The following is a 15,607-nucleotide window of genomic DNA, read 5'->3' on the forward strand; positions in this document are numbered from 1 at the left end:
TTTCTTAAACATCAGCGTTCCTTGTATTCTTTTTCTAACCGGTTGTTGTCGCATGTTTGCATATAAACGAAGAAAGAAACATACACCCAAGCGCATGCTGATTGCACATTTTTTTGTAGATTGGAAAATACTTAACTTTTACGAAAACAGTTACTCTTCCTATCTGTATGAAAATTGACCAATTATCAAAAGTAAAAAGTTGATTCATGAAAGATTTCCAACATTCCTTATTAAAACTAATCTAAATAATTGATTTTTCTTTTTTGCAATGTCGTTGTCAGTTTATTTTCGACTTATGAGTTTGTATCGTTCGCCTCTCTTTTAATTTCAAGAACAAAATACGAAACCTTCTCATAAAGTCATAAGTTGCATCACAGTGAGTAAGACTTCACATGAAAATTGGACTTTCAATTTCTCTATACCATCTCTACTATGGGTACAGACAGCCTCAGTACAGAGTTTAAGAATAATTGAAGGCATTCAGGAAACAAAATATGAAAGATAAAATAAACGCATCCAGATTATACTGCAAACTAAGTTTGATTTTATATTCGATTGGTCTGTACATTTTGCTATAGACATCCGGTTTGCAGAAACTGGGAATTGCAATTAAACACGAGGAGAAAAAACAATGTGAACTCCCAAGTAATAAATAAAATAATCAAGCCTTTATCATGTTTATATGTAAATTCAAATGGTAGCTGTATACACTATTCGATTTGCAACTAAAATCCAATAGTGTTTTTTAAAATTACCTTTTGCAAGAATCTACACACAATAACATATTTCCAATAAAGGTGTTTCAACATCATTATTACCTTGTTCTATTCACAATCAATTATTTCAAATCAAAAGCAAAACAATTCATCCACAATTTCTTGGTGACAAGTCAGCGGTTTCGGGTTCCTTTTTTTTGAACAACTTGTTTTTGGAATCATTGTTAGCAGAAAACTGTATAAACTGCATCTATCTATTAAGTCAGGATACCTGAAAACTAATTACTTTAGATTTAAAATAAGGAGATGCGGCATAATTGTCACTGAGACAACTATCCACCAAAGTCTAAATGACGTGAATGTAAGCAACTATAGGTCATTGTAATGCCTTCAATAATGAGCAAAACGCGTACCGTACAGTAAGCTAAAAGGCCACGGTGTGATATAGTTACGGACGTACTATTTTTTCAGAAGACGCAAAAATCAAATATAGGTAAAGTATTAATTAGTTAGGCAGGTTCTATCGGAACAGTGGATCTTGAAGTTCATAAATGTTCATCTTGCAACATTACAATTTAGACCCGAACAAATTGTTGCAGGGATGTAATTACAAGCACTCTCTAAATTGAGAAATTTAATTTAAAAGAACCTATTTGTTTCTTTCGTCAGTATCTGTGTTAAAGGAGCAATATAGACCCTGTAAGCTAGAATGGTTCCTTCTACTAAACAAGATAGGAGTAGGTGATAATATTCCTATATCTTTGTTGTTGTCTTTGTTATGTAGTTTTCTTTTATCAATAACGCCATTTTCTTTTATCAATAACGCCATTTTCTTTTATCAATAACGCCATTTTCTTTTATCAAAACGCCATCTTTATTCTACATCTGACTATTCTCCCTTGATAGGGACTATAACTTATTTCATTTTATAAAATGTTCAAAAAAATAACCAAATAGTCCGAATGAATTTGTTTTACAGGGGAGTAATTCGTATTAGCCTGTTTAGTAGATAACCTTACCTAGTAGCGGTTTAGAAAATATTGATAAGAGAGGATGGTGAAATGTGGGAATAGCGAATTATATTTCTTTTTTTTGCAGATATATACGCAATTCAACATGAACTGAAGAATTGAAAGTGTCGAACCCTGGACACCCAAAGGTCACTTTTGAAATAAGTTTACTATCAAATAGACATCCAAAGGTTATTTGTGATAATGATTCTATATATTCTAGTGGAATGACACCTTCGCTTCATGGTCGTTTAAAATTGGTAAAGGTATAAAATTGTACATGCTAGACCTCAAACAGTGGGCTGAGACTAACAAGGATCTGACATCAAGCTGAGACAACCGGTGACGAGGTTTTACTCAAATGTAATTATCTATGTTTAAAAGGTTGATTTATATCACCGAAAGGGGACTTTCAATTAATTGTAACATAAACAATCACAAAAATATTTTACTGGGATTTTACATTGACTTGCACCACAATAGCAGAATGAATCGGTTTCTATAAAGTGATGATTATGGCTATATAATGAATGTTCCCTCTATAAAAGCATTCATTTATAATATTAAAAAAATTCTTTTTAACAATGATCTTTTGGTCAGCTGCTTATTACATATATCATAGAGGCATTACAATTTTATAATCTTGATGTTCGATATTATAGAAACTAAACATGATCATTTAAAACATGACATTGATACTATTTTATTATATATATTTTTGTATTCAAACTGTTTAAAATAGATTGTAACATGAAAAGCACTGAGTAATCAATGATAACAAGAATCACTACCGCTACACCACCACTACCACTACATGTGCTTCCACCAAAAAATACTCTTTAAATTATTACTACTATTTTTATTATTGTATTATGAGCTATTCATATTATCATAACTTCAAATTTAAAATTTTCATTTTAGCCATTTATAAAGTTAAAAATGAATTTATCTTCTATTCTTCATAATGCATAAATAATTTGACCCATAGTAATTATGACCCTGCTCCATTTAGACTAACATAACACGGCACAGACAAACTATCAGGAGTTGCTATGGCAATGATGGCGGACACGGTTGCAGCAAATCCGCCTATGATACCGATGCAGATGATTTCGATATTCAAAACCTTTTGCCAAAGAGGAATAAATCTGAAAAAGAACCAAAAAAAGCATGTAGTTTAATTTGCTTAATCAAGATGGCAACTGTTAACACTCCAGAGAAAATATAAATTCTGCTGAACTGTTGTATAATAAAAAATTAACAACTTATTTTGGTTTTTCTTTGAAAATAAAAATAATTGTTTTTCGATATGTTATATTAGCTATAATTTGGGTTGTACTTACAAAAATTAACAACATACAACAAAATGACAACTTTTCTCAGACCTTACAAAGTAAAATCTGGAGACTTCAGTTTAGAAATATATTTTTTTTTCGTGTCACTGTGATACATGTATCCTAATCCTAGCAAAATGGCTATTTTTGTACATATACTTTAGTCAAGTTAATAATGAGCAACAGTTTTATACGAGAAAAAAAAATCTTTTACTCACATCAACATCTTTGTAAAATGAAATTTTTAAGCAGATTATATTTTAGTGTCAGACTATTGCTCAGGTCTAAATATTAATAAAAAGATCTTAAACTGAGGCTATTTTTATTGACGTGTTGCCATCAGGGTGAGCATACTTTTTGCAAGAAAATTATTATAAAGTTGTCAGATTTTTAAAATGATGTAATGTTAAAATGCAACAGTTTTCATACCTAGATATTCCTTAATGGTAATTCAAGTAAACGTTTCAATTATTCGGGTTGGATTTAAGATTTAGTTTCAGTTTTAAAGATAACTTACATACGTTCTGTGCTTGGATGCGGCTCAGAATTCGCTTGAACATTTTGCTTGCTTGAACTTGCTAACAAATTATTGTCAGCTTTAATTTTCTCATCACTAGCAGTCATTGTTCGGTTTTTCAAAAGGGGCGTTTTAGCAGTTACTATTTCGTCTGTATCGTCACGTGAGACGTCATTCTGAGCACTAAACTCCACTCTATGACGGATGATGGATGATCGGTTTTGTTACCACAGTTACTATTGCATAATTTCATATAGAATAAGCAAGGGAATACATAAGAGAGTAAAGTTGTTGTTGAGCCGCCAACCAAAGATAAAATAGCACCAAAATGAGGAACACTTTCAGCAATGAATAGGACAACCAGTACGATCAGTGGTCTAACGATACATCTCTTCCAAGTGAAAGCTGAAAAACAAACGTCTTCGTCATTTGGTTTCTGGTGGAAAGTTGTCTCATATGCAGTCATACCAAATTCAAATTCAAATAATTTTATTGCCATATAAATCATTTTAAAAGGATTTGTGACATTAACATAGAAAAAGATAACATATAAACATTATATGAATGCAAACATACACAAAAAGACAAAAAAAAAACCCATAGGAAAACATATCCCATAATACATGTATAAGTAAAAAAAGCACATAATATATTTATATAAATAAATCAAGAGTCCCCTTTCCTCAATTATAATGCCTGTTTAAAAAGGGACCCTAAGCTTTTATATAAATATAATTTACTTTTTTTTATCTATTTTTCCAAATTTTTGTTCAAATATATTTTTGTAGAAATTTAAAAATTGGTGTTTTAAGTTGTTTTTTTTTTAACAACTTTGAGTACTTTTTCCTTTGTTTCCCTCAAGAATGGATAATTCTATGTTTACCTCTTTCAAAATATTTTTAACATATGTAAACCAGGTATAGCAACCTGATTCATCCAAATTTTTTGAAAGTAAAAAGATTTCATATAATAATGGATTAAATTCAGAATTTAATAATCTTGTTAGGTAAAGTATACTGTGAGTTTTTATATGCATCTCTGGTGGGTATCTCCCTAACTCTGTTCTCACGGCTATGTTTGCTGAAGATTTTCTTGTTCAGAGGATATACTCACAGAAAAACAAATGTAATTTTTCTAAACATGATTTATCAGTAACATTTAGGAGGTATATATTTGTTTTGGAGATATTTGCACGTTTTTCTGCTCTAAATTTTGAAACATATGTATCCATATAAGTAATTTCTGAATTGTAAGTGGCTATTGGTTTAAACTATAGAGTCAAAAAGACTGCAAGCTACAACAAATGGAAGTGTTTAACGACCTTGACTGGATATACATCCCTCGCACGGTCGGCTCGGTGCCCGAAGCGTTTGGTGAGCGTTTAAATAATTTTGTGCCATCGGTCAGGAACAGGTGGAGGACGCCATTTTGGTAGGCCGCCATCTTTGTTTTGTGAGTTGTTTTGGTTTTTCTTTTGTTGACTATTTTGATGTTCTTCACAACGGCTGCTTTCAGGGCCAGATTAGTCAGCTTGGCAGCCCGCTAACCTCGATGATGGAGTACTGGTAGATGAGTCTCGGACGTAGTATTAACGATGACAGGAAGCATTATCAGGACCAAAGTCGTGAGACAGTGAAATGGTGGTCCATCATCTAACACCTAGGATACAGCCCTCGGACGTCACTCGGCATACCACCCCCCCCCCCCCCCCCCCCATCAATAATGGGTTTTGGAGTGTATGTTGACGCGGGAATTTGCCCTACGCGGATTATAGCCTAACGTAGTCTGTACAGCGTTGGATTGGTTTCTGTCATCGAAAGTAGTAAGTCGTTGATCCATCTAACAATAAACCCTCATCGAAGATAGCGGGTAAAGGAGAGCTGACCTAGCACGTCCGTTCAGTTGTAATGACTGAGACGTGACTGAATGAATGAATCTAAATTGGATTCGATGTGACTGCAAGCTACTTTAACTGGCAGAATATTTAAAGAACCAGTATAAGTTTTATTGGCAAACATCACTTTCCTTGCTTTATTTACAAGTTCTTCAGAGCTATTCAATAAGTTTTCATTTGTTTTTACAAGAATTCCAAGAAATGGATATTCAGAGACATTTGTCAAATTTTCATTCTTATATTTTGCAAAAGATGTTCCCACTTTTTTTTTATTATATTGCTGCAGAATCATTGTTTTAGTTTTATTAATATTTAAAGTCAATTGCCACTTTTCACAATATTTGTCTAAGTTGTTAAGACTATTTTGTAGGCCTTCTTTACTTTCAGATAATATTAAAAGGTCATCAGCAAATTATAAAGATCCTACTTTAGTATCAATCAGTTCCAATGGACAGCTTTTTTTCATTTGAAAACTCTGCATCTAAATCATTTATAAATAAATTAAATCAAGTAGGACTCAATGAATCCCCTTGCTTAACCCCTTGAGAGACCTCAAAATATGCTGAATGCCACTCTTGGTGCTTAAAAGCAGATTTTGTTTCCTCATACTGTACTTTAATAATATTAAATATTTTTTCCCTGCTCCTGCGTTATACAGTTTATAAAGTAAGGCTTTTCTCCAGACAGAATCAAATGCCTTTTTTTTAAATCTACAAAGCAGGCATATATTTTTTTTTTTAATTTTTGTGTAAGTATTTGTTTATTAAAGACTTAAGAACAAATATACTATCAGAGGTTCTATGATTTTTCCTAGAGCCAAATTGAGTATTACTAATAGTATTTTCCATCAGTTTAATCAATCTTTCATTTAATACAGCATTAAATAACTTTGGTAAGCAAATTATCAGGGATACTCCCCTGTAATTATTATGATCACTTTTTTCTCCTGATTTATGCAATAAAATTAAATATGAGCATTTCCATAGTGATGGGTAAATACCTGTATTTAAAATTAGGTTAAACAGTTGAACAATGCTTTTGATAGATACATTTTTACTAAATTTTACTATTTCATTAATAATGGTATCTGGCCCAGGAGCTTTTTCTTTTTTGAGCTAACTAATAACGTTTTTTATTTCAGAGTATTTTATGGGAGCATCTGTTTCTCTATTGGATGTAATGTTCTTTTCAATATTAACAAGTTGTTTTTCTATTTCCTCTTTCCATTTTATATTTACAAATGTGGGTTTTCCTTGGTCCTGAATATGCTTCGTAATTATTTCTTCGTCTTTTAAAATTTCCGGTACTTCATTACCAAATTTTTTGTAAATTTTTCAATCCTTTAAGTATTTCCCAATAATCTTTAAGTTTCTTATTAAAACTGTCTGTCAACGAACTAAATATCTTCTCTCTATATTGTGCTTTTTTTAAAATTTCACCATTTTTTTAAAACTTTTTAACATTTCAAAATATTTCTGTTTTTTAAGTTGGTTATTTGGACATTTTTTAAGTTTATTTCCAACTAAGTTTATTTCTTTTTTTGTCTCATAGACACCCCACATCTTTTTATTTTTATATTTTACTATAATAATTACACATCGTATTTTCAGGTCTGTGTTTCAGCATCATATACACCAGTCACGGATTTCTTGAAATATTCGTTCCAATTGTTTTGTATCTGTTGGTTTATCTTTTTATCTCACCTTTAGGAACGCCTACTTTAGCTTCAAACTGCTGGCACACAGGGTTCATATAGATTATAAATCCCAAGAGAAGATGCAATGTGACCAAAATATCCACTACATACGCGAGAGGACCAGCTGGTATACTTCTAATTATATTGACATTAACATCTCTACCATACACAAAGTATCCAGACGCTGCTGTTGGTATGTACATTAGGAGGACAACTTTGAAAATATAAAACAAATGTATCTAAATTAAAATACAAATTAAACTAGGCTGACTTTTTTCATTTCTATCTTCAAATAATAACTAGAAGAATCATCTAATGGTTGTTACGATGCATCTTTGACATGAATTTCTTTAAATGCTTATATATTTTTCCTCTTCCATTTAAGGTACAAACTGTACATTTTACATCGAGTGAATGAAAAATCTGAATACAAACGGTATACAGTAGATACAAACAATTGATAACTTGATTGCCGTGCATTCATTTGTATTTCACTTTCAAAGTTTGAACACTTCTTTGTGCTCAACCTTTTTGTATGGTAACTTTTTCTGTCGATAATTTGTCACCTGTGTATCATACCCCCAAATAGTCGTATACCTTTACAGATAGTTTTGTATCAGGTTTAAATGAATTTTATTGTATCTTTTAAATTTACATATTCATATTACTTCCATATCCAAGGAGCGCTGCAAGTTTGAAGTCTTCCTTTTTCTTCATGTCTGTTATAATTGTTGGAAATACGGAATGACCACTGACAGCAAAAACCATTGTTCCAAAGGCCGAGGAAAAGTTTTGAAGCTTAATGTTTGAGTGCACAGTAGTATTTTTACTGTGAGAGTTGTCTTGGAAAATTTGTATGATAATTAATGTACAAGCTATTCCAGTGGAAATTGCTGCGCCAACTCCAATTGGCCTAAAAAGGTAGAAATATGTTATTTATTTAGATATGAATGGTTGTTCATTACATAAAACGTCAAAATTATTGATGTTATCTATAACTTTGGCCTGCTTTTCGTAATTTCCTTAATAGAGTGCTGTTGTACACGGAATGAATTAAATCAAGGGCTCTTTCAAGGTTAAGACTAAGTATCTTTTCGAATTTGTTACGGAAATCATCAGTATTTGAATGTTATGAAATATATGTGTCCAGCTGTCGAAGTCACTATTCGTTCTTCATTTCTTCATTCGTGACCACACTGATTTCAACTTTTAAGCAGATTTTTTTTAATAGTCATAACCAACAGGACCAGAATAACGGCTGCACCTACTATAGAACCATTAACCTTCCAGTGCACCCGAGTTTACCAAGTGTTTGGTAGGATTTGTGTAGCTCAATATTTAGTTTATCTATGTAATTTTTTGTAGACTGGCGTTTGGTTGTTTTCTTTTGTCCATTTCCTTCTTACAACTTAAAAATGAATAATTCATTTAAATGCATGTTTCGTTTTTTACTGAAATCGATATTAACTCTCTTTTTGAAGATGTAAATCCCTCGGGGTTGGGGCACTTCAATACTTAATTGATAGGGGTGCCGCTGGGGTACTGTTACCCTACCCTTTTCATATAATTTAGATTTTAAAAATGTATACCTTTTCGTATACCTTGTTTATAGGATGTGCCCCCTTAGGTAAATCATAATAAGGAGGAACCCTAAATGTGTTTGTGCTTCATGTATGATAATTGTAAGTTTAAGGCACTGGACCAGCAAAGTAATCTCAACGTTGAGTTTTTTTATTCATTGGAAACTTTTAGTCTTCCTAGCTGTAATTTTACCGATTGCGTCCTATTCCCGATTGTTACGTTTTGATCGAGTGCAGTTGATGCATTAATTGAAGAAGACGCTTACCCTGCTTACGCACCTTCTCTCGTCCCGTTTCAACTTTATTCGATTTTATCAGTTTTTTTTATTTGTTACCTTGATTAGCATCTTCTTATTTGATTTGAACATCGATGAATTAGTGACTTATTTTAATATAGTCGGGTGTAAAGTTAAAGGATAATTTTGGCTTTATCTATGTACGAGCTACTGTATGAAACGGCAATTTATAATGGTTAAAAAGTCTTTTAATAAAACACAAAAAGACTGCATCTTCAGTTTCAGGTACATTTCTGTTAGAATCTAATCTTATACAAAGAATCATTTCTTCATTTCCAATGCGAGATATGCGTTTCTTTATTGGCCTTTTTTATGAAGTGTTAATATTTTATATATCAAATATTATGCCCATTCAGTTCATAATGAGGAATAATTTAGTAACAGTTAGAGATCAATTTGATCCAGAAAACTTTTGACGGTAAGAGGAAAAATACCACAGTTACATCAAATGCTTTACAATTCCCGTTAGTTCCAGTGAGGATGTCAAAATAAATGTTTCAGAATTTTTTTATTGTAAATAAATTATACTGGTAAAGAATCGATGTGGCAGAAGTAATATTTTATTTTCTATAAGCATAAAATATCAACAATATTTCTATTTTTAAAAAAAATAACAAATCATAAATTTCTTGCGTCTGAAGCGCTGTTCTGTATTAACCGTCACTGAGAACGCACTCTAACCTTAACATCTGAAAGCCAAGGGAAAGAGTTGTTCTGTAAATGTTATTTTTATATGATCGGACCAATTGAAAAACTTAAAATCCTGATAGCCCAGTGACGTCATAAATGTTCCTTGACTAACCTGCTAACATGCTTTACCAAAATAAAGATAGGTGTTACTGTACATATATTGTGTATATCGTGTATTACTAAGAAACATGTTTAATGATCACTCATGTGAATTGTTTACTAAATTTATAGTTAATAAAACAGTGTGGTTCTCGATCGTTAATCATATATTTTTGATGATCATTTTTATGGTAACCGTAATGCTAATCAGTTACCAGAAGTCTTTTGGTGTACCAAGACAAACGATTGGAACAACAATACACGTCAGTATCATCAACCAATAACAGAACGATATATCTTTGATGACGTCAGTTAGTAAAGTCTCAATATTTCCAGCCGCTAATACCAAGAAAACAACAGAACTTCCAAAATTGAAAATATTCAACGTAATTGTAACTAAATATCTGAAAAAAAGTAATAGGACAATGGATATGATATCATTAGCGTGTAAGATTTAAAATTCTATAATGTTTTGGTGAGGTTCGTGTTGCTCAGTCTTCAGTTTTCTATGTTGAGTTGTGTGACCAGATGTTTATCTTTTCGTCGTTTTTCGGTTTTTGCCATGTTATTGTCAGTTTGTCAATTTTGAGTTTCAATTGTATTTCCTTACTTACTCCTTAAAAACATACTTCGCCTATACTGTGAAGTAAATGTATGCTTTTGTCAAAATTCATTACAGTACGGAAAGTTGACTGGATTATGAATGCATCCTTTTACTCGATAGTTCATTTTAATTGTCTTTTTTATTTTTGTACAGTAACTGTTTTTTTTTTTTTGTACACTTCAAATAAAGAAATTATAAAAGCAATATACACAGTTGAATGAATGGCGAGTTACCCTACCATTTAAAGAAAAAAGTTGATGAGTGAAGGCAATTAAAAGTGAATGTGATCATTAGTCTAAGGTTATTATTAACCTGTATAAAGAACACTCACACCAAAGAATCGGAAAGCCAATGATGAATACTTCAGGAGCTTTAAGACCGAAATGGACTTTAAAGAATAGCAAAATCGTTTTCCAAAGACTTTCTCAAGTCATATCTCATCTTACTGGTGTAGTTGATCATGCCTCGTTCAACGCAATAATCTTCGATAAGCTTAACCAGCGCGTCTTTGGATTTTCTGCTCTATCCCTTCAAACCTGCCTTGGTGATTTTTTTTTTTTTTAGTTTCTTTACTGTCTCATATTGTCCTGTTCAGAGCTCTTCTTTCAGATGTCTTCTTTCCTTCGTAGAGGAGCTCCTCCTCAAGTGACTGCTATTTTATTTAATTCGTAATAAAAATATCACCATTGTCCACTATGATGATATATCTTTACATTGTACTTTACGAAAGCCATTGTAGTTTTATCATTAGTACTCAATTCAGACACTTATTTGATTAATTAGTTCCCAGGTCAGGAATATGACAGTTGTTTTCCATTCGTTTGATGTGTTTGAGCTTTTGGTTTTGCCGTTTTATAAGGGACTTTCCGTTTTGGGTTTTCCTTGAAGTTCGGTATTTTTGTTATTTTGCTTTTTACATGTAGAACCGTAATTTATCTCCGTTCCGCTTATCGTGTAGATATAACGTTGATTAATTGAAAACTTCGACTACTTTTTTACATGTTTTCCCACTATGAGAGAGTACCTAAGTCCAATTACGATGTTTAAGATACAAATATTTTCATTTTCGAGATAATTATGTATTAATGTGATCGTTCGACTACTGTAAAACTGCTATGTTTCTACTCTTATCTCAAGTGAAATTGGTAAACAACTCGAGTTTTCGAATATATAAAGGTTTAAATCTTTAAAAAACATAGTATCATATTTTACGGCTTGTTAGTTTAATTTCAGAAAAATTTGGTTACGAGGTTCCAGAAACTTGTGTTGGTTTTTTTCATTTTTGCTTTTTTTTGTATTTGTATTTTTTTTCTTTTACGTGTTTTTTTTCCCCGTATCTGACCAAGATAATAAACAAGAGGCTCGCAAGAGCCTGAATCAATCACCTTTAAGTTTTTACTTGAATATTTCATCAATGATTATTTTTGCTTTTCAATAAATATTAATGAGTGGCTTAAAAATGCCATTTAAATGTTCATTGTATCTGTCATATTTTCCTCAAAAGCAAAAAAATGCATTTTACCCCTATGTTTCACTTTAGCCATAGTGGCTATGTTTCTTGACGTACAAGGAAACAAAATACAAAATTTATACTAGATACTCTGAAACTCATTCAGCCCAAGTTTGGCTGAAATTGATTCAGCAGTTTCAAAGTAGAAGATTTTTTAAAGTAAGCAAACTAGATGAACAAATTGTGAAAAATTGTCTTTAAAGGGCAATAGCTCCTTAAGGGGTCAATTGACAATTTTTGTTATATACACTTATTTGTAGATCTTAGATTGTTGAACATTTTTGCTGTTTACAGTTTATCTTTATCTATAATAATATTCAAGATAATAACCGAAAACTGCAAAATTTCCTTTAAATCATCAATTCAGGGGCAATAACCTAAAATTCAGATATCCGATTTTACTGATAATTTCAGGGCAGGTAGACTTTGACCTAATGAATACTTTAACTTCTTGTCTGATTTGCTCTAAATGCTTTAGTTTTTGAGATATAAGTCAAAAACTGCATTTTACCCATTGTTCTATTTTTAGCCATGGCGGCCATGTTTTCTGAGGAAACATAAAATAATGCACAAACTTTATTCTAGATAACCTAAGAATCATTCAGCTTAAGTTTGGTTCAATTTGGTTCTGTAGTTTCAGAGGAGAAGATTTTTTAAAGTTAGAAAACATGATAAACAAATTGTGTAAAATTGTCTTTAAAGGGCAATAACTCCTTCAGGGATCAATTGACAATTTTGATCATTAAACTTATTTGTAGATCTTACCTTGCTGGACATTTTTGCTGTTTACAGTTTATCTTTATCTATAATAATATTCAAGATAATAACCAAAAACAGCAAAATTTCCTTGAAATTAACAATTTAGTGGCAGCAACCCAACAATGGGTTGTCAGATTCATCTGAAAATTTCAGGGCTGATAGAACTTGATCTAATGAACATTTTTACCCATGTCAGATTTGCTCTAAATGCTTTATTTTTTTAGATATAAGCCAAAAACTGCACTGTACCCTTATGTTCTATTTTTAGCCATGGCGGCCATGTTTTTTGACGAAACAGAAAATAAAACACAAACTTTATTTTAGATACCCTAAGGATCATTCAGCTTAAGTTTGGTTGGAATTGGTTAATTGTTTCAGAGGAGAAGATCTTTGAAATAGTTTACACCGGACGGACGACGGAAGACGGACGAAGGACGCCAAGTGATGGCAAAAGCTCACATTTCCTTTTAGGAAAGGTGAGCTAAAAAGTAGATGTGGTATGTTTGCCAATTAGACAACTATCCACTAAGGATCAAATGACGAAGATGTAACCAATTGTTTTATTTTGAAAAAATAAACTTGTCATTATATGGTTTTGCCTATTCGTTCAGTTGGGGTTGTCTTTACATTTAACATTGTAATAAATTGTCTTTACTTTCAAAATTCAAAAGTAACGCATTTTGTGTGTTTCTCACAGGTTAAATAACTACGAAAAGAAATTTAGAGTAACCTCTATTGTTTTAACATCTTTAAAACAAATAAAATATAAATTCTACCTGCCAGTCTTGCCATACGTTTTCTCGCCCATGATTGGATAAGGATCCGGAACATGAGATCGATATTCGGGATATCTCTCCTGAATCATTGCCCAGCATTTTCCTATCAATGTGGCAGTGTATGTTGACAGCAATGTAAATACAACTATTAAAACAAACCCAATCCATCCTGTAAAAGAATTTTATCTAGCTTGAAAAAAAATTGAAATAATTTTTGTGTTTTCACCCGTACCCGGATTTTTTAAACCGTGCTCTTGAGACATCTTGCACCTCCCCTATCCAAGGCCCTTAACCGATCATACAACAAAGCAAAATAAAAAATGGCTTATGTGAGTCGAGGAATATAAGATAAAGATCTTTTTTAATTTAGGAATTTAAGGTGTTTGGTTTTCTAACTGGAAAATAGATCATACTGAGAAACATTATTTTATATTATCAGATCAAACTTTATGTCTGGAAATCTTTGTAATAAATTAAAACATTGTTACACAATTCAGCTAGCCGTTACATCATTACTGTACCTGTATCGTCTACAGCCCTAGGCAAAGCCAACACACCAACACCTGCTATCTCTCCAATAATAAACACTGCTGTTGTACATATAGTCAAACCCTGCATGTCTGTGGCAAATTGTTAACAACTGAGAAAATAACAAAGTAGTATCACTAGGGCAACGAACCAGAAAAATCATAAAAGTTCAGAAAAATTTCCTGTAATAAAAATTAAGTATAGATATAACACATACAAACAAAAACTGTTCGCGCGTACATCATTGTCATTTTATCACTGTGGCAAAATGTTATCAGCCAAATTAAAAGTAATATCTTAAAACGGGTGTTGGTTTGACATTTGCACAAATTTCCTAAAGACACAGTATTACTCTGTATATTTTATTGTATATTACACTTCTGTAAAGATGTATGCTACGCTTCCGTATAAAGTGCGTACTGCCTTTGCGATCGAAATGTGTACTGAGCAATTTTCTTGTAATCAACGCTAGATAAAGAAATGCAGAATATGAAATTAACACTTTTAATATTTGGTGCTTTCGAAGCCTTATGATATATACAAAAAGAAGAAGTGATATGAATGCCAACTAGACAACTATCCACTAAAGACCGAAAGACAAGGATGTATATATAGAAGATAGTCAAAATGTATTACATGTACATCTAAATTTTATCTTATTTAATTCTCTTGCAGATTGCTAAATTTATATAAAGTTCTGAGCCACAGAAAATTTTAAAAATGAAACGTTTTGTAGTTTAAATGTGTTATATAAGAAGATGTGATTAAGTTTCAATACAAGTATTTTAGATAAAATTTGATTAATCTATTTGAAGTTAAAGTACCATTTCGCAAAAGCAAAATGTTTACATAACTAACCAAAGTGGGGAAAAAGTTTCGGAACCGTAAACAAGTGTTTTTGAACTCTATCGAAAATATTGCAGAAAAGTAAGATATGTCAAATTTGCGAAAAAGCAACATTATATTTGAAGAAACGTATGACTAATTTGTGGAAAAGCGAAACTTCGCCTTAAAAATGAATAAAAATACACATAACATTCTGTTACAAACTTTCTTTACCAAGTTTGTGTGTCTTCTGGGAACACATCGATGAGACATTAATCAAACGACAAAAATAAATAAAATGCAAAATACTTCTGAAGGTCAACATACAGTCCTCAACAGAAAGAGAGGTTTCTAATAACCCCATCACACTAGGACCACGATCCCGCTACGACCTCAAAAATTACGAAATATTTTGGAAGTCGTTGTAAGATCGTGGTGGTCGTGGTAAGGACGTGCCAAGATCTTCATGATCGTGGAGGTCCACGACCAACTTTGAACATGCTTAAAATATTCGTAGTGCAGTCGTGGCCAAAACTAGTCGTACTAGAAGCGTAGGAAGGTCGTAGTTAGGACGTAGTAAGATCAGGATGGGCGTAGAAGCATCGTATTGGAAATCGTGGTGCAATTATATGAAGCCGATGGAAAAGATTTCGCTGCGACCTTACTACGATTTCACTGCGACTACCCCGGAATCACTACGTCTTTATTACGCTTCTACTGCGATATTGATACGATTATACTACGATGCGGAATACAATAGTACGCTGCTACTG

The 15,607-nt window shown here is 32.1% G+C and overlaps 1 protein-coding gene across 1 annotated transcript; it reads right to left on the reverse strand.

Annotated features, from left to right (window-relative positions):
• Nucleotides 1-2,416: 2,416 nt before the first annotated feature.
• On the reverse strand, nt 2,417-14,143 carry LOC127726766 (uncharacterized). Its single transcript, XM_052234221.1, has 7 exons — nt 14,003-14,143; nt 13,482-13,650; nt 10,048-10,236; nt 7,836-8,086; nt 7,175-7,381; nt 3,578-3,982; nt 2,417-2,874 (listed from the first exon to the last, which is right to left on the reverse strand). Exons 1-6 carry the CDS (start codon nt 14,097-14,099, stop codon nt 3,720-3,722), a joined length of 1,176 nt encoding a protein of 391 aa, XP_052090181.1. The 5' UTR covers nt 14,100-14,143; the 3' UTR covers nt 2,417-2,874; nt 3,578-3,719.
• Between the last annotated feature and the right edge of the window lie 1,464 nt (nt 14,144-15,607).

The sequence above is a fragment of the Mytilus californianus genome, unplaced genomic scaffold (genome assembly GCF_021869535.1).
Source record: "Mytilus californianus isolate M0D057914Y unplaced genomic scaffold, xbMytCali1.0.p SCAF_18, whole genome shotgun sequence".
Lineage (NCBI taxonomy): Eukaryota > Metazoa > Mollusca > Bivalvia > Mytilida > Mytilidae > Mytilus > Mytilus californianus.

Coding starts and splice junctions, on each gene's coding strand:
- LOC127726766 (XM_052234221.1), bottom strand. CDS start 14,099: ATGCAGGGTTTGACTATATGTACAACAGCAGTGTTTATTATTGGAGAG. Junction 10,237..13,481: donor ACGTATGGCAAGACTGGCAG/GTAGAATTTATA, acceptor ACTTTTTTTCAG/ATATTTAGTTACAATTACGT. Junction 8,087..10,047: donor GGTACACCAAAAGACTTCTG/GTAACTGATTAG, acceptor ATATTTCTACCT/TTTTAGGCCAATTGGAGTTG.